General features: G+C 39.8%; 1 protein-coding gene across 2 annotated transcripts in view; it reads left to right on the forward strand.

Moving 5' to 3' along the window:
- Window positions 1–2,737: 2,737 nt before the first annotated feature.
- The window catches only part of nbr1b (NBR1 autophagy cargo receptor b), a 35,883-nt gene continuing 19,175 nt past the window's right edge, over window positions 2,738–19,445 (forward strand). For both annotated transcript variants that reach the window (XM_020104366.2, XM_069525027.1), the window contains exons 1-9: window positions 2,738–3,008; window positions 9,678–9,740; window positions 11,339–11,357; window positions 11,475–11,497; window positions 13,788–13,976; window positions 15,222–15,299; window positions 15,379–15,632; window positions 17,134–17,259; window positions 19,112–19,318. In XM_020104366.2, coding sequence (XP_019959925.2) covers window positions 2,907–3,008; window positions 9,678–9,740; window positions 11,339–11,357; window positions 11,475–11,497; window positions 13,788–13,976; window positions 15,222–15,299; window positions 15,379–15,632; window positions 17,134–17,259; window positions 19,112–19,318 — 1,061 coding nt within the window. In that variant the 5' untranslated portion in view covers window positions 2,738–2,906. The remainder of the gene's footprint in view (window positions 3,009–9,677; window positions 9,741–11,338; window positions 11,358–11,474; window positions 11,498–13,787; window positions 13,977–15,221; window positions 15,300–15,378; window positions 15,633–17,133; window positions 17,260–19,111; window positions 19,319–19,445) is intronic.

The raw sequence follows: 19,445 nt of genomic DNA on the forward strand, positions 1-19,445 counted from the left end.
GGCACACAAAGTTAATGTTAAAATGTTCAAATAAATTGTTTGTTGAGTAATGAGTATTTTTTTGAATTTCCGTCATTTAAGGGTAGGGTAGGGACTGAGAAAGTAGAGGTGTGTGTGGGGTTTTTTTTGGGGGGGGGGGGGGCCCATTGAGAGAATTTTGTCCCGGGCCCAGCCAAACCTGTCAGCGGCCCTGGGTGGGGATATGAAGAGCTGAAATGCTGATTCAATATCATCAACTCTTGCGACAGCAAATCTTGTCGGACCAGGAGTCATTTTGATGACATTAGAAGATGAAAATCTGCCTCGGCTTTGGTGTGGTGATGTTGACCATTCTATTTTACCATCTTTAGATGTCCATGTCCCCTCTGTGGATGACAATTGTTGCGTTTCTTGGTTTTCATCCGATGAAGGGACACCGGCAGACTCGTCCTCTGAATCCTCCTCATCGTGGGAAAATTGACAATCTGGATCATCAATAGCATTGTCCTCTGGTTCTGAAGGTTCCTCTGTCTCTGAAATCTCTTCCTCTACATCACTATCCCAGTTCATAAGCTGTGATAAAACTTCTTCAGCTGTAAATCGTCTGGAGCTCATTTTTGATGTATTCCTCAAAGAAAAGGCATGGAAACAGTGACAAGGACAGGGGAGAGAAAGTCCCTCTTCCACACACAATGGCTATTCAGAGGCAATCAAAATAAAGTTTATCAAAAAGACATGTTTATTTTGGATTTTAACAGCTACTTTGTGTCCGGGTCAAAATGACCCGCAACATCATCTTTGTATACAAACTCTGTGCAAAAAAATGCTATCTCTAACAGTGTGCTTCTGACAGATATTAAATGTGTGAATTTTCCCTTAATTTGAGAAAATATATATTTTATTGATCCCATGCTGAGGAAATTCAGTCAAAAGAATATAAATATACAAAACTAAAGTCCAAACACAAAGGGATTGCAAGTCCAAACTGAATATCAAAAAGTCCATCAAGTGTATTCAATACAATTCAAAAAGGAAAATGTTCCCTCCTCATCGCTCTGCTCCTCTCCCTGGTTCTCCTCTTGTGCCTGTGACTCCAGCTGATGGGCATCAACTTCCTCTGGAGTGCGTAGAAAGTGACGCACTGGTGCCACCAAGCAGAGTGGGTCAGCGTGACACCAGCCCATTGAACAGCCCAGTCCAAAACAGTGGGACTCTGTTGGGTGTGGGCCTCCAATCTGCTTTGCATGTGTACACAAACTGCATTAGCGTCAGCAGAGGGGCTGATGGCACCATCCACAGGTTAATCTGCTGAAGTGCAATGCTTGTGTTGCTGCAGTTTTGACTGTGCTTTCTGGCCCCTTCTACAGTGCAGTTCTCTTCTATCTATTGTCATTCTGTATAAGTGCATCTGTGCCTCTAACCCTAACCCTAACCTCAAGCCCGTCTGACAACTTTGAGATGAACAGAAACACAGTCTGTGAGCAATTGCCTTAATGTAAACATCATATGCCAGCAACAGCAGAGAGCTCAGTCAAAAGAGTTTAGAATAAAGTGGCAAAAGGTAAAGTGTAAATAAATACATTACTTGATATATAACTTGATATATACTACTGCTCACCATTAAAGCCATCCATAACCTGGCTCTCCCATACATGTTGAACCTTCTCGATCCCTACAATGCTTTCCATGCCCTGCGCTCTTCAGCACTATGGGTGCAACAGCCATCAGATTCTCTGTGCCACGACTCTGGAACTCCTGCCACATAACCGCTGCCAGTTAGCCTCTATTTAACTGTTCAAATCACATCTGCTTGGATCAGACTTCCTTTACATCTTATCTATCCTTCACTTATCAGACTTAAACCTTTGGTTTTACTTTTAATCACTCTTGTGTTCACATATGATGCACTGTTAGGTGTCTATGCCTTTTAACCTGATTTAATCTTGGTTTTACTTCAATTATTTATGCATTTTGATTTAGTATATCTTTTAAGGAGGTATCCTTGAGTGTTTAGAAATGCAGAGTGTAATAAAAACAAGTATTATTATCAGACTTAAAGGTTCAGTGGGTAAGATTTAGGTGAAAGGAATTTTTGGCAGAAATTGAATATAAAATAATCCTAGTGATGTTTTCAGTGGTGTTTAATCATCTAAATTGTACAAATTATTGTTTTCTTTACCATAGAACGAGCTCTTTATATTTAAAAACTTTATGTTTACATGGAGGGGACCCTCTCTGTGGAGGCAGCCATGTTTTTTACTGTCGTCCAAACTGGACAAACTAAAACCTTTTGAGTTTTCATGACAACTGAAGTTCACCACAGGTTCTCTCTCATGTTGGGAAGGGGAGGGTGAGGTGAGGAGTCTTCAGCTGCAACATGCAACTTCACCTCTAGATGTCACTAAATTCTAAACACTGAAACTTTAAACTGCTTTTCTCTTCAGTTGTGACATATTGAACCTGATCGTCAGAAGATGGATGCAGTAGACTTCAAGCCAAAAGCTACAATTGCATTATATGTATGAATGTTATTCATATTTATTTGAACTTGTTGTGGGTGTTGCTTGGTAAGAATCAAGTTGTAATAATACTAATGATTTCTTATTCTTATTATCATTATCATAACTAGTACTACTGTTATTGTTGACGCTCCGCCGTCCTGGAGCGGTCCTTCTCCACCGCACCACACACTGACCCGTTTTGTGCAGTGACGTAGAAGCGGAAGTGGCGTTCGCTGTTCCGGACACGTGGTGCACGGTGGGCGTGCTCAGGGCGCTGATGTAAACACAAAATACGCCTCATCCCCCGGTCGGATAAGTCACAGTGGACTGGATCGGCAAGATTAACCCAAATATCCGTCATTGGTCCGTGACAACGCTCCTTGTCTGTCGTGTGTAATATGCGTTAAATCGCAGACAGGCGACGCCATGGACTTCTACATCAACCTGAAGGTGAATTTCAGGGGAAATTCCAAGAATTTCCTCCTGTCGGGATCTGAGACCAAGAGCTGGGAGTCGATGGAGGCCATGGTAAGAGTCAGTCTGCCCGCTCACATACAGTCTTTCCACGGTCTGTGGTTGTGCCTCAGCTGTAGCTATTCCATAGCTGCTGTCACTGATGCACACAGATGCCGCTGAATCAGCTCTAGCGTTACCCATCATGCAGCTCGTGTCCAGTGAGCTGCAAACATTGAAGCTGTGAAAATCCTCCCAGCACAGCGGAGACACCAGAGTCCCAGAGGACAGGGAGGATACAAGTCCTCACGGTGTTATAAGGGACAGGGACACACTGTGGTCCGTCTGAATCACACAACCACCATCTGAGGTGAATGCTTGGCCTGTGAGCCTATTAGTCTTCATAGAGCTGTTAATTACATAGCAGCAGCTACAGTCAGGAATATTTGATTTTGACGTGAATGAATAGGTGCAAGCCTAACACCACAATACATGTATATACTGCTTTGTTTCACAACAAAGCGCAACTGACAATATCACAGTCCATCGTGTTATTCATGTATACGGATATTGTAATCTGAAATAAGTTTTAGTCCCAGAGGAATGAGAAGGTTTTACGCCATGCTACCTGTTCAAAGTCAGGGTCAGTATAGATAGATAGATACTTTATTGATCCCGAACGAAATTCAAGCATCCAGTGGCAGTAACATACATTGAACATACATTAGACTTGACTTATGCATTAGAGTTAACTTATAACACTGTAACCATACATAGAAATTGGCCTGAGATTAATGTAAATTTAAATGTGTACAGAGGAATTAAGGAGATGAAATTAAATTAAACAATTGAAGCAAAATTAAACCTTTACAGAGAAATTAAACATTTGCAGTGGATTTCAATATGTACAGAGGAATTAAAAATATATATTAAAGAAAATGTTTATAGAAAATAAATATAGAACTGTGTTGAGTGAACCCGTGCTAATCGTCTATACAAAAACTACATAAAAACTGGAAGGTAACTATAGAAATAAAATAAACATGAGTGTTTGTACTCAGCCTGACCACATTGATGTGGTCAGGCTGACCACATTGATGTGATTGATGTTAACTCCTTGGCTCATGAGTCAAGCTGCACACAAGACAGGTGAAAAAAGACAGATTGTTTGGTGGCCACACTACACATGACCCTGCTGCTGCTGCAGATAATATAGTGAATGAGAGTGAGTACAATCGAAAGAATGGAGCTTAAAAATAAATAAAAAAATCGAATTCAAAGGTGGAGGCAAAAAAAAAAATCACTTCAGACTGTCAGATTGTGAGGGAATTTGTTGTGTTTCCTGTTTAAATCAAACTGCAGAATTATTTAATTCAGAGACAGCTGTGATGTCCCCAATCTTAAATGTAACAGAATTATATTTTTTAAATTATTTTGTAAAGAAGCTCTATACAGAAATGTAAATTTGTACAGTGTTAATCACATCACACACAGTGGTGAGTACTTGTGTTTATACTGGGATGGTTTGGTTCCGTAGGTCCAATCTGTGTAATACTGGACTCAATTCAGCACAAATATCCAAAATCACAGATATATAGAATCTATCAGCTGATTAGTCATCATCATGAGACATCATCTGTCATCATCATGAAATCTTTGTGATCTCTGAACTGTCATTTCCTCCTCATCCTATTATTTGCACACTCTATCAGTGCCAATGCATCCATATTTAGGTGCAAGGGATCGATTGTCAGATATTAAAATAAACCTACTGAAATTTCACTAGTGTGTTACATCTAAATTGTACAAATTGTTGATTTATTTACTCTAGAATGAGCCCTTTATATTTAAATACTTAATGTTTACATGAGGAGTGGGTCCTCTCTACGGAGGCCACCATGTTTTTTACAGTAGCCCAGACTGGACAAACTAAACATCTTTTGAGTTTTAATTACAACTAAAGGCTACCAGAGTTTCTCTTTGTTTGAAATGGGAGGGTGAGGGGCATTCAGCTGCAACATGCAACTTCACCACTAGATGTCTCTAAATGCTACACACTAAACCTTCAATCTTTTTTTTTGTGAGGAATCTCCAGTGCACTCTGTGAGCCTGATGGCACATTAACGTTCACTTCAGCTATTTTACAGCTATTTTGCACACTTGATGAATTACGCACAGTGTGAAGATATTATTAAAAAAACTATTAATGACTCAACACTGCTGTTAAATGGTATCTGAACATAATTTGCTGTAAGTTGTTTTATATCTTTTTCAATTGAAGCTTCTTATGGTACAGTTATGTCAAGCGAGCACAAATAAAGCTGTTGGTTTTAATGTTAATGATGAAGCAGATACATTTTTTGGCTTCAGTTCACCTCCTCCTGTCTGCATCGTCATTTTCCCATCTACAAAATATTTATTTGCATCGGTCAGAGTTAGCGTTCAAGTGTGCACATTCTCCTGTAATGTTTGTTTTTATAAATCACTTGCGTGAGAAGTGGCCCCATTTTGTGTGCATGCAACAGTTATAAATGAAGCCCCAGGTCTTTCCTCTCCACTGAAGACCTAGAAAAGGTTATCCATGCCTTTATTTCTTCCAGGCTTGACTACTGCAATGCATTTTATTCAGACATCATTCAGAGAAACATTCAAAGACTGCAATTAATACAGAATGCTGCTGCCAGGCTTTTAACACATACTAAGAGTGACCATAACAATGTGACCATAACAAGATATGTGAGTTTTAGGGTTGATTTTACTGCTTGTTATTAAAGCTTTGAGTGGTCAGGCTCCAGCATATACATGTGATTTGTTAACCTCCCGTAAGGCTGAATGCTGCCTGAGAACCTCCAACATGGCCTTCTATTAATTCTAAATCTTGACTGGTGACTATTGGTGACTGGGCCTTCGCTGTCCAGGCTCCTCAACTCTGGAACTCCCTGCCTGTATCTTCTTTTCAATCTCTAAAACTTAAGTTTGGAAATGTGGTATATATTCTTATTATTATTACAATATATTAATGCAATGTTATACCTGTGCACCCTAATCAAATTAATGTGAACAAAACTGGATATCAAGATGAGTAAAGAAAGATATTATATAGTTTTATGTTTAGCATACAATAGTAAATGAATGAACATACAGGAAATTCAACATACAGGACACTTTTTCATTTCATTGTGTTCAAGGCACCAGCTTTTGGCCTTCACTTAAAAATACCATTGGGCTGCTACACCAATGACTATACATAAAGATGGACGAAATGAAAGCTCCTCAAAAGTAAAGTTGGTGCATCTGGATCTCCCGCTAGTGGCTGGCTGCATTATAGGTCATATACCCTTCCTCCCCCATGTTAGCAAATGGACCAAAATAAAATAAAATGAATAAAATATGAATAAATAATGATCCAATAATAAAAGATGACCTCTGTCATTTGTGGTGCTTTTATCACACCAATGCTCATCTTTCTGATAAGCTTGGTTATAATTGATCATTTCCTTCTATATTCATGAGATTGATCCAGGTAATTTGGCTAGGCAGGTGAATGGGCGGAACCACTTCCACCATTCCACCCCACAATCGTTGCAGCATAGACTGGTTTCAAATGAAAGCAGCATCACAAGATGGCAGAGCTCATATCAGAGATATTTTGCCACTGTATTTGTACAACGGGAGGAAGTGGAGATATGTTGTCCATCTTGATTTACAGTCATTCTAATGGAACAGTCCACACAAAATGAAAGCCCAGCAATTTTTCCTTGCAGCTTGTCTAAAGTTAGCATTACCAAATAGCACAAGGTAAGAAGAGCTTGTGTAACATCATCTGGTAGGTTTGCAGCTAGAGAAAATAAACAGTTAATTGAATATGCAGATTTGATTACAGCCATAAAAGATGCACTCAGGGAATTCCCCAGTGTTGTTATTACATTCATTCAAATACTTTAAAATCCGACAGAGGTTTTAAATGCTCCTGATCCCCCTAATGTGGAGAAAATGTGCATGTGTTACAATACATTTGAAATATTATAATGCCATTGCAACGTTTAACTTTCAATAACACACAGATTCTGAACGTCTGCATTTTCCCACTGCTATTTTATTTTTTGAATCACTCGTCAATTAAATCATAAAATTTGATCCAGCCAGTCGTGAACCAGATTCTGGTCCAGGCTCTTGCCATCTCATGCCTAGACTACTGCAACTCCCTCATGGCCTGTCTGCCTGCTAATGCCATCCAACATCTGCAGCTCTACTAGTCTTTAACCTAACTAAGTTCTCTCACACTACTACGCTCCTCCGCCACCCTTACTGGTTACCAGTGGCTGCCTGCATCCACTTAAAAACATTAGTACTTGCGCACCGTCCTTATAATGGATCAGCAATCGCCTTGCTGCTCCCTCACTGTGAGGGACACCTAGCCACTCAACAAAATAACGATTGTTTGCTGAAAGTCTACACATCTTCCGCCGCAGGCTAAAGACACATCTCTTTCGACTACACCTTGGTTAAGAAGATGATGGTCTAATAACCATTGTCAAAAAAAAAATCAGTTTAGTTGCGCTTATATATTGCACATACATGTAGCATTTTGTAGTTTGGCTTTTTTGAAGCTTATGTACTTACATGATTCTTGCTGTTCTAGGTTTGTACCTCATGGTTGAATGCACTTATTGTAAGCTTTGGACGCTTTAGATAGAAGCGTCAGCTAAATGAAATGTAATGTAATAATATATATATATATTATATAATAGTAAAATAGCCAAGTCATGGAGTTATTTCTCAAAGTAAAATGTTTACACAGTATTTGCCTAGACAACAGCTTCTTGGTTCACATGATCACACTGTGTGTACAGTTAGAAAAGTGCCTGGTGATGAGGGATGAAGCCAGACGAAGTGTGTACGTGGACAACAGAACCAAACTCTGTCTCTGAGTTACCATGGATACAAGTCATGTTTTATGCAGCTGGTCTGGTTAGAGCTATAACTCATTGTCTGAATCTCTCACAGCGGTGACTTGTTCAGTATTACTTAGGAGTCATAGGTCAATTTAATATGGAGATCAGAGGGGTCGATGAGATGAGTGAAAGGTTTAATATCAATTTGTTGCCATGGTTTGATGTTGCACTGTTAATGCTAGAGATAAACTGTACAAAAGCTATCATGCTTTTCTTTGTCTATTCATTATGTCCACAATTATTGGAAGTCCGACATCACAATTTCACTACATGCTGTTTCAGCTTATCTCCTTAACATAAATCTTTATTCTAGGCCACAAGCACAGCCATGTTCTGCCCGTCTCAGGTCATGTTCTAAGCTTCTTGTTTCCACATGAAGTTACTTTGGATGAGAACCTGGCTGCATTTCTGTTTTGGAGTTAATTTTAAAATATCACTCTTTCTATTGAGACCAAGGGCAGGGCCTCTACTGTCAGGGTCCCGACCCTCTGGAACAGTTTACCTGAGGAACTCACCCCTAGAAACGTCAATGTCTGCTTTTAAAGTTACAGTGTGTAGAATTTTGTGATATCTACTTTTGAAGTTGCATGTGCAGCTGAACACCCCTCACCTCACCCTCTCCTTCCAAACATGAAAAAGAACCTGTGGCAGACTTTAATTAATCACCTTTTGGAAGATATCAGCAGACTTTTGAGCTCAAAGCACTTTTGCGTAAATGTCGAATATATATATAAGTTGGGGGTTGCGGACACTTGGATGACACCACACAAGCAGTATGGAGGCATGTTATATTTGTTCTGTTGTTTTATTACGCCTGAAGCTTTGGTAACTAATTTCTTCAATTAATTGTATTGGATTTTGCTGCAAAAATGTTTACTCTTAGACTCCTAAAATGTTTCGCAGATTCAAACACTTCACCCACCCCTCCATCGCCATAGTGGTGAGTAGATAATGAGTGAATTTTTATTGCTGGGTGAACTATCCCTTTAAGGTTGTGTCGATTGCTTAACAGACCTGAAATAGCTGACATGCAATGTATGAAGAAAAAAAAGAGTCACACGATCAGTTTAATTTTGTAAAAGGCATTGATTGAAAAATCCTCACTCTGCACCAGACTTTATGATAAAGCTCTGCACGCAACATCCAGAATACAATCAATAAAAATGTGACAGCATATTGTAGAACTGTTTGAGGAGGACGTTGGATGCAATTATAACATGGAATAATTCTGAAGTAGGTTCTGGAGCATTAACACAGGACAAGCGAGCAGCACTCTACTAGTTTAATATTTTACATCGTAAATGCCATTCGTCTTGGAAGGAGAAACACATACTGGAAGCCCTGGGATTTATGGTCCATCTCTCTGAGCCACAGCTGCCTGGAAGAGTTCATTTGTCTGAGTGCTGCTGAGTCACAGACGTCAGACTTCACTTTAGGTTGTTCATTTCAAGGGTTAGCAGCATCTGTTTTTCATTTGTCATGATTTGGTGGATCATACACACTATATGAGTCAGTAGCTGTCAGTCGCTCATGTTAAACTCACACAGGTAAGTGTTTTATTTGGATAGTGTCCAGCTTTCAGCACGAGTGTAAGGGGAAGCCATTGACCACTGCCTCATTTATCTGAGCATGGATGAACACAGACTACATACAGAAGACACACACACCTCAGGAAAATGAATCATGTCATATTTTATTGGATTATTCGTGTTTGCCAGTATTCCATGAACAGCTGACCCGTAGTCCTCTGTCCTCATCTCATCTGTCCGTGGGTTTGCTTTGTGTGCAGGTAAAGCGTTCCTTTGGCCTGTGCAGCCTTCAGCTGACCTATTTTGACGAGGAGAACGAGGAGGTGAGAGGCTTTTTACAGTTTACCTCCCTGTCATTTTGTTTTTTACACCCCTAAACTGTTGAACACACTGCACACACACTCTGAATATTGGCTCTCCCTAGTGTTTTCTAAAGGCTATCTTTTTGAAACCTAAGTAACTTCTCCTTTCTTCATGTTAAATTGTTGTAATTTTAGTTTTTTTTGAACAATTAATCATTTGTTTTCATTTGACTTTATATACAGTTTTATTTGTTTTTGATGATTGTATTTACTTTCATTCATTATTTTATTGTTGATAGTAACACTTTGGCCTAAATGGCCTGGCTCAGATCTGGTATTAACATCTGTCCTAAGAAATACAATCACAAGTGGACACACAAGCTTGTCTGTTCACACCTGACATAAGAACATCTCATGTGAACACTCTATATGCAAATAAACACACAAGTCATTTCTGTTTACAAAGAACAAATTGTTTTATTTGTACTCAGTATACAGATTGTCACGTGTGTGCGTATGCAGGAGTGTATGTGTGCGTGTGTGTGGGGGGCACTGATTTTATCAGTGTTGATGTTGTGGCCACAAACAAATCAACATATAGGCACAAGGAACCATAGGAATAGATTTGAATTATTTTGACACAGTAGTGGGTCAGTGATTTTAGCTGCATGGGCAGCCTGTCATATGTGGCCCATCATGCATTTGTGTTCACACAGCAGAAAGAATCTATATGTGTTCTGAGCGATCAGATTTCAGAAAGCATTGAGGACACATTTTGGGAACATTCAGATCTAAACTCAAGCTGCTTTCAGACATGCACTGAACTACAGATTTTCTGCAGACTTTCACCTGGCCCCTGTGGTGGCATTTTCTGTGAAACAAGCACAAAGTCAAACACTTCTTTCTGAAAGTTTAATTCAGCATCTGCAGATGGACTCATCAGTACACATCACCTGAATGACATGCACAAATGAGCAAAGAACATAGGAGAATCTGTGTTCTTATAACTCACAGCCCCCTCCCACTAAGCATGCAAAGGTTTTTATTACCCTCTTGTAGTTTCACTCAGTTGAGGAGACATTCTGTCTTTTTGTTTACATGTTCTGTGGATGACCCCCCTGTGAGACCCCAGGTGTGAGATCCCAATCAGAGATACCATGAGACACCATAAAGATGTGGTTTCTCGAGGCCATAAAACTCAAGTCTCTTAAACCACCATCGTAAACCTTAAAGTTGCTCTTTTAGATTAACAATTTGGTCAACCATTTGGTCAGTCCTCCACATACATGTCTGCTCATGCAATTAAACATACACAAATGTAAATTTTCCATTACACCCCCTAGTATAAAGTCTGCAGAAAGAGGAGCAGATGTCAGAACACAGCAGGTGATCCGCTGCAGGATTGACCGCGAGGATGGCTTTAGAGCAGACCACTTTTGAGCTGATCACTCAGGATGGATGTTAATACCAGGTCTGAATGGTGTCTATGTTTGTATGAATGGTTTATTTTCAAGGGGCTCTACAGCAGTTTAATATTACACCCTTAAATTCCTAAAACTGTATCACCAAATCATTAACCGACCTATTTAAATGAGAATGATTCTCCTCTCTGCCTTCAGGTATCCATCAACAGTCAGGGTAAGTAAACAGATATCATATATAGCAGTATGCTTCCCAAAACCAAAGAATCTATTAAGCAGTGCATGAATATTAATGTCATGTGAAAAATGAAATATGTTTCTGCTTTTATTCCAGTGGAGTATGAGGAGGCATTGAAGGTAAGTTGATGACATGTTGAATTGCTATGCACATTTATGTACTTAAGGGAAACAATAAGGTAGTCTCCACTATATTTTAGCTCAGCTCACATTTTCTGTTTGAAACTTGACAGAGGTCAACAGGGTACTACTACTACTTGACAAAGCCAATTTTGAGACTTTGACATATGCAATACCAACAATTTTGGAAAAGTGAATTTTCAATCATTCATTTCCTGCTATTTCTCTGAAGGAGGTACACTGGAAGACAAATCCAAGGTGATGAGACAGTCAAAGTCAAAAAAACAGATTAAGTGAATATGACCAATAAGACTTCACAAAGAATATAAGATGATCTGGCACAATCAAAATGGAGCACGGGAAGTAGACTGAACGTGACACCTAATGCAAAGTCATGACACAATGGAAACAATTAGGACTGTGTACCTAAAGGAGCCACCAGTGTACTTCTCTCCCATGGACGTACAGTCTGGCACAATGCAGAAAACTGTACTTTGCAAATTACACAGCAGTCTGGTCCACACAGCAGATTCAAAACAGCATTTACTTCTCATACCACCTACACAAAACTCATATCAAACAGTGCAGAGGGAGTCTACAGAAGAGAGACGCAAGAACTCATGTGTTCAAAACAAACCCCAGGGTCAGACGCTGCAGGAGACACAACATATGACATGGAGATGGAGAGAGATAACCGCTGCTGTTAAACACATGCACCCAATTTCCATGGTGGAGAATATTGTAATGATGTGTTTCATTATCTGGATATAAAGTGGCCTCGATAATATGAGATAGAGATGAGAATATATCACAGTCTGCTAATTTAAGAAGACCTATTGGAAGTCTGTCTGGACGAATAGTCCACACATCATGTGTTGCTAGCTTGGTAACCAATGTGTTGAAGTAACTTGGTAATATTATGGTCAAAGTTGTTAATGATTTCAATAAGTCAAATCTTTTCCCATGCATGTTCTTTTGAGAGCAAACCTATAAAAACTGACAAAGTTATATAATTGTATGTGATCCATTACTTAAAGGTACACTGGTAGAATTTTGTGACATCGAATGTTGAAATCGAATGTTGCAGCTGAACACCCCTCAGCTCACCCTCTCCTTCCAAACATGAAAAAGAACCTGTGGTAGCTTCAGTTGTCATAAAAACTCAAAAGGTGTTTAGTTTGTTCAGTCTGGACTAATGTAAAAAACATGGCAGCCTCTGTAGAGAGGACCTCCTCCATGTAAATATAAAGTATTTAAATATAAAGGGTCTTTTCTGGGGTAAAGAAAACTACAACTCATACAATTTAGATGAAACGAACTAGTGAAAACATCAAGAGGATTATTCTACATTAAATTTCTGCCAATAGATCCCTTTCACCTAAATCTTACACACTGGTCCTTTAATTGCAATAATAATATTAATTCATTGTGGAAGTACAAAGTAGTAACAATGATTCAATATTATAATCCTGTTGCTCCAGTGCGTGCAGGTGGGTTATCCTATTAGTGACTCCATGATGAAGATGATATAGTTCCCTGACACCTACATTAAGACTCAATTATACTCCCTTGTGAACGCACACACGGACAACTGCAGACACTACAGTTGTTCCTATTATAAACATTTTCTAGACACACCATGCAGCTTGTAGCATAGTGGTTGCATAGACCTGTGGATATAAAGCCTCGTGTACACCCGCTGATGATGAAAGTCAAGTCACTCAGACCCTTACAGAGGTGAAAAGTATAACACTAGCATTAACTGGTTTATCTGCTACAATGTCTAGTCTAGCATGCAGCTGGACCTGTTCTTACCCACAGCTCAACAATAGACCATATCTCATCAAACACATGCTGACTAACCCTGGTGTAGCAAACAGCCCACGCAAAGACATGTGCTTAACCCAACAGGAGAAAAAAGTATAAAGAATGTTATTCTATTCACAAAATGTACGCAGATACTCAGAGACAGGTCAAACCGCATCTCAAATGTAATACATACAACCGGGACACACTCTCTAAAACAGAGCACCCACACAGCAACACTGGCAAGTACTGGTTTTATTTATTATGACAGGGTTACATATGCTTCACCTTTATTTCTGAGCTAATCCAGTGTTTTCTTTGATTGCTATATCCAGTGGTACCACATACAGCAATGCCTCAGGAGAAACCAGTCTCCATGATATCTCCTCTAGCATGTTGTCAGCTGTACAGAGATTCAGCTTATTTGAGAAATTCATCCAAACATGCAGCAGTTGTGACTGACCCCTTCACTTTTGTTTCCCAGAGTGCAGCGAGGCAGGGAAACCGACTGCACATGAACGTGTATGAGACTCGAGGTCAGTCTGCGAGGGTCCCCGCCACCAAGGCCAGTGGAGCAGAGCCCAAGCGAGGCTTCAGACCACCACAGCACTGCCCCACCCTGGCCCAGGTAGTCAGCCGCAAGGTCCAGGCTGCAGTGCCAGAACAGGGCATGGTAAGACCCCCTACAAACAGAAGCACATGCAGGGCACATATTTGTGCTTTTCTTCTTCATTCATCAGGGATGATAACTCAGCTACCCCTGATAAGAGTTGGACAAACTTACTGTATATTGTTACTGTTTTATATTTGTTTCATTGAATATGTTGCTAACTTTAGCCTGGTAATCTCATTGAATTTAGTTCACTTTATTCACTGAGGTTGACATTGTGTTCATCAGAGCGAGGAGAAAATCTTCAGTGACAGCTAATTGTTCAAGTCCGGCTTGTAATTTTCTCAGTGATCTAATAAATATTTAGCTTTTTTTATTTTTTGTGCCGGCATCTGGCACAAACATTCCCTTGGATTCAGGAATGGACTGATGCAGATTTAGAGGTCAAAGGTCATTGTGACCTCATGAAAGTCTTTATCTCATGAATGCCTTAACACCGCATTGAGGGGAATCTTTTTGACACAAATGTTTACTTGGACTCAAGCATGAACTGATTTAATTTCAAATGACATACAGTGAATGCAGTATGTCAGGAATGCTTGCAGGAACTGAAACTTCCACAGTTGATACACACAACTGTAGGGAAGTAATTCTAGTTTTACTTTAAATCAACTGATAACAACAGCAGCATCAGTTTCATCCCGTTTGTCTCCATTTTTCTGTCACTAGCTCATGTAGCTGGCCAGGAAAATTATGCCACTTTTTATTCACCGCACATACCAAACAGATAATTTCTCCAGCCACTGAAACCAGCTGCCAGTAAATATAATGCCACACCTATTCGTTGCATGATAGTTAGTTTTAAGTTTAAAAAAAAAAGTTTTAGTCTTTATTTTCTTCATATTTAAATTCATTACTATTCTGGTAGCAGGAACAAAAACAATTTCACTACGCATTGTACTGTGTATGATTGTGTATGTGACAAATAAAACAATCTTGAATCTTGAGGTAGGTTGCACAGGTTGACAATCAAGAAAGCAGTGGTATTTAAAACTCTCAAGCTGAACACACACAAGAAACTAATAACTCTGCAAGGACAATGCTGATAAACTAAGAACAGACAAACTGACAAAGGGAAACACAGAGTCTATATAAACCAGGTTAACAAGACACTGTGAAACTATTAAGGCGAGGTAGATAATCAACAAAGGAGGGCAACCAGACACAGACAGGAAGTGAAGTGCACAAACAAACGTAGCGGAGGTAATACTGATAAAGATGTGAATATTCTCTTCTCCTGTTGATCAGGTGATCATGAAAGAAGTGAAAGGCACCAAAGAAGAAGACAAGACTCCTCCAGCGTGGTTCACCTCCTACATGGAGAAGGTAAAAATGTCACACCGTCGCTGGACACTGGAGAAACACAGACATGGATTCTTATGCTCTCATGAATTCGTCCATGCAGTTTAAGGACCAGGTGGTTCGGGAGGCAGTGGAGAAGATCTGCAGGGAGTTCTCTGGACAGTGCTGCATCCACAAGCCCCTCGGAGTGGGAGGGGCAGCAGGTGGAGCAGGAGGAGGTAGAGGGGAAGCAGTAGGTGGGGCAGAGGCACAGCAGGTTCCTGAGGTGTCTTCTGCCCTCCCTGGAGCACCATCCTCCTCCACTCCTCCCTGCTCCTCCTGCAGGGGACAGACCACCGGAGGAGGCTACCAGTGCAGGTATATATGTTCTCAGCAGCTTATTGGCTAATTCCAAGTCACTTTGAATGTGTGCATCACCTAAATGAGTGCAAAGTCACAAATTAAGTCCTGCTGTCATTGTCATTGATAGACATTATTAAGTTACTGTCAATGAAACAGTTTCTGCAGTTTTGTGGGCATATTCCCTCACTTTGCTAAATTACTTTTAATGTGAAACAACTGAACAGGAGTGAGAGTAGTTTGTTGCTTGGTATTTTGCTGTGGGTGGTTTTAAAGAACAACTAATATCTGCAGCAAACATGAACATTTTTTTTAAATGACATAAAACAGTCAAGATTTGTTTAGATATTTTGCATAACAATTGTGGGTTTTTGTTTATTTGAGACTCAGTGGGTTTTATTCACAAATACTTCTTGATCTTGAACTGAATATAAGACAAATATCTGGTACATGATAAATGGAACTGTTTTTCTTGCTCTTGGATTAGGATTGTGCTATAATTGGATGTTTTCCAGGTAATCGGTCAATTTCATACTTGAACCATTCTCTAAATGAAGGCCACAGTCTCTGCATAGAAAATTTCTGTCCCTTGGCAAATAATCATTGATTCAAAAGATGCTTTTTACATTGTGATGTAGCATTAGTAATTATGTGTATGGTATTTTACATGTTGACGTGATGTCTTTTTTAAGTTCATCTTGTAAAGCTTTTGTCAAAGACAAAGTCTGAAGCTTGACAGGTGCATTGTGAAAGTCAATTCTGTATTTTGAGAGAATGATAAGAGCAGGGAGCGGAGGAGCCTGTAGACAGTGTTGGACCTTCAACGTGGGTTTCTGGTTTGACTACTTTATATCCTTTAATAAAAGTAGGCTCATGTACTCAACTGAATTCCAGGACACTACAGTATAAAGCCGTGTATCTTCAGGTCTTACAATAACATAACAAAATTAAGGCGACTGTGCTTTTACTTTGAAACAGGTACACGTTTCAAACATTTATGTGTGACATATCCAATAGATAGAGAGTGAAACTGTGGTAAAATATTATTTTCAGTCTATTTCGCTGTGAACCGAACATGATACGCATAGAACTGGTGAGACCCGACTATTTCACTCTTGGGACATTGCTGAGACATGCGTCTCTCAAACTGGCAGTGTTACCTGATAACACCGACGCCTAAATTCCATTTTCCACATCCAGTGTGGCCCTGGCATCAAGTCTTCCCCTGATATCTCAGACATTAGGATGGGACTGTTAACCTGAACAGTCTTACTCCAGCCAATCTGCTTGATCTTACAGAAATCTGCTAAATTATATAGGAACATAAACAGACCTCTGTCATGGGATTCCAAAGTTTATATTGTCATGGTAGGCATTAAAACTGTGTACTCATAGTCAGCTCTTTAGAATTACCCTTTCAATCCTCTGCTTTGCCCTCCTTTTTCTAACTATCTCTCTACGCTCTCTGTACCTCTCTTCTTGGCCTGCCCTTCTTCCCTCCGTCTCTGTCTCTCATCAGTGTGTGTACATCCTGTACTCTGTGCGAGCCCTGCAGTTTCTCTCATGATCCCAGTCACAACCTGGTGAGAGCGAGGACTCCTCTGTCCATCCCCGAACACGGATCACCTGCCCCTGACCACAGCAAGTACGACCCCATTTTATCTTGTTTTCAGTTCTTTAAATAATTAGAATTTTGACGTAAAGGGGAAGAAGCCTCTGGAAGAAACAAAATCACATTATTCAATGCAGACTTTGGTTTAAAGCAATAAGATTTACAGCCTCGGGTTTATAGGCCCTGTTCAGATCTGGTCTTAACCTGCATCTCAGGTGACTCGATCAGGAAAGCTCATAGTTCCTCACTTCTCACCTGACATTAGAATATGTTTTCACATGTGATCTCATTTCCTCACTCCATATGCAAATAAACATGTACATAATTTCTGCTCAATTTATTCATTTGTAAAGTCCATAGAAAATCAATATGCAGCAATAAGTGTTAATAATGTGTGAGTCAAATACTGAGTAGTATAAACAAAATTGATTTCATAGATTCAGAGTAAGTATTAAGATCCTTCACATAATTAAATGTAACAACACTGAATAAAAAAAAAAGTACAAGTAAATTCCATAATTTACCACCTTTTAACAGTCATCAACAAACTCTAAATAAAGTAAACATGTCCCTTCTACAAAAAGTCTGATTATATATTATTAATTTATTCTTACTGTTCAAAATCAAATGTAGTAGTAGTATAAAGTAATTACAAGGACCTCAGTTTTGAACAGCTTGAACTAATGTAAATGGTCTGTAATTATATACAGCTTGTTTAGTCTTTCAATTCAATTCAATTCAATTTTATTTGTATAGCGCCAAATCATAATATACATTATCTCAAGGAACTTAAAATCCTTAAAATGGTATTAATATAGAGAAACCCAACAGTTCCCACAATGAGCAGCACTTTTGCGACCGTGGAGGAAAACCTCCCTCATTAACAGAGAGAAACCTCTAGAACCAGACTCAATGTGGGCGGCCATCTGCCTCGACCGGTTGGGGTGAGCAGAGAAAAAAGGGGGGGAGAGGAGAGATGGGTGGAAAAGAGGGGAGAGAAGAGAGAGAGATAGTGAGGAGGGGGAGATAGAGAGAGGCCAGAGAGACTGGGAACACTTGAGATCCATCAGGTATCAGATCTGACTAGTTCAAATGTAAACAACAGTGTAAAGAAGTTATTGATTATTATTGATAACAGTCACAATTCACGTAATAATTAGTTACTGAAGTATGGTTGTTATAATAGTGATATTAGTAACAGTTGTTAGGGTCAGAGATATCTGAAATGAGAGAGGGACTATGGGAGAAAAAAGTGACAGTTATTTACATGTATTAAAATAAATAAATGAGTGTGGGGGGGCAGAGAGACAGAAGTGAAGAAGGGCTCAGTGCATGATGGGAGTTCCCCCAGCAGTCTTAGTTATGCTGCTATAGCAGTTATGCTATAGCAGCATAACTAAGTGATGGCTCAGGACTCACCTGATCCAGAACTAACTATAGGCTTTATCAAAGAGAAGAGTTTTAAGTTTGACTTGAGATGCTGAGATGGTGTCTGTCTCCTGAACCCAGAGTGGGAGCTGGTTCCACAGGAGAGGAGCCTGGTAGCTGAATGCTCTACCTCCTGTTCTACTCTCACAGACTCTTGGAACCACAAGAGAGCCTGTGTTTTGGGAACGAAGTGATTTATTTGGTAGTACTACATAAACATAAATAGTTGTGTTTTGAAATGAACAGAGGCTGGGTCCTTTTATACAACATTTCTACCCAATAATTGCGCCTGGTAAAGGAAATCAGATTTAAAATATTCTATAAATCAATGTACAAAATTTAAATCTCTCTAGTAGGAAATTTCACTTCACACAGCCTGGCTTAGGGGTCCTCTGCCAATTTGAGCCTGTGGGCTTGTCACCCCAGTTCATCCTTGTTTTATTTTTTCTCTCTCCAGGTTCTACAGGCGAGGTGACCGCAGTTTCAGGAAGGCGGAGAAGCAGCGACTGAAAGCAGAGAAACGTCTGCTTAAAGCCGAGGTCAAAGAGATCCGCAAACAGCTGAGGATGGAGAGGCGGGGCATACAGTGGAGCTCTTCCCACAGAGATGGAAGCTCCTCCCCTGTCCTTCTGCAGCCTCGAGCCACCCAGCACAACAGCCCAGAGTAGGTCACCAAAAACACATGCCCTAAAGAGTAAAATGATTCACATAAATTTGTTTCAATTTGCGGGGAGTTGCCACATATGATGCCTAAACACTGATAAAAATAAAAAAGTCTCTTAACTAAAAAC

This window comes from Paralichthys olivaceus, chromosome 5 (assembly GCF_024713975.1).
Source record: "Paralichthys olivaceus isolate ysfri-2021 chromosome 5, ASM2471397v2, whole genome shotgun sequence".
Taxonomy (NCBI): Eukaryota; Metazoa; Chordata; class Actinopteri; order Pleuronectiformes; family Paralichthyidae; genus Paralichthys; species Paralichthys olivaceus.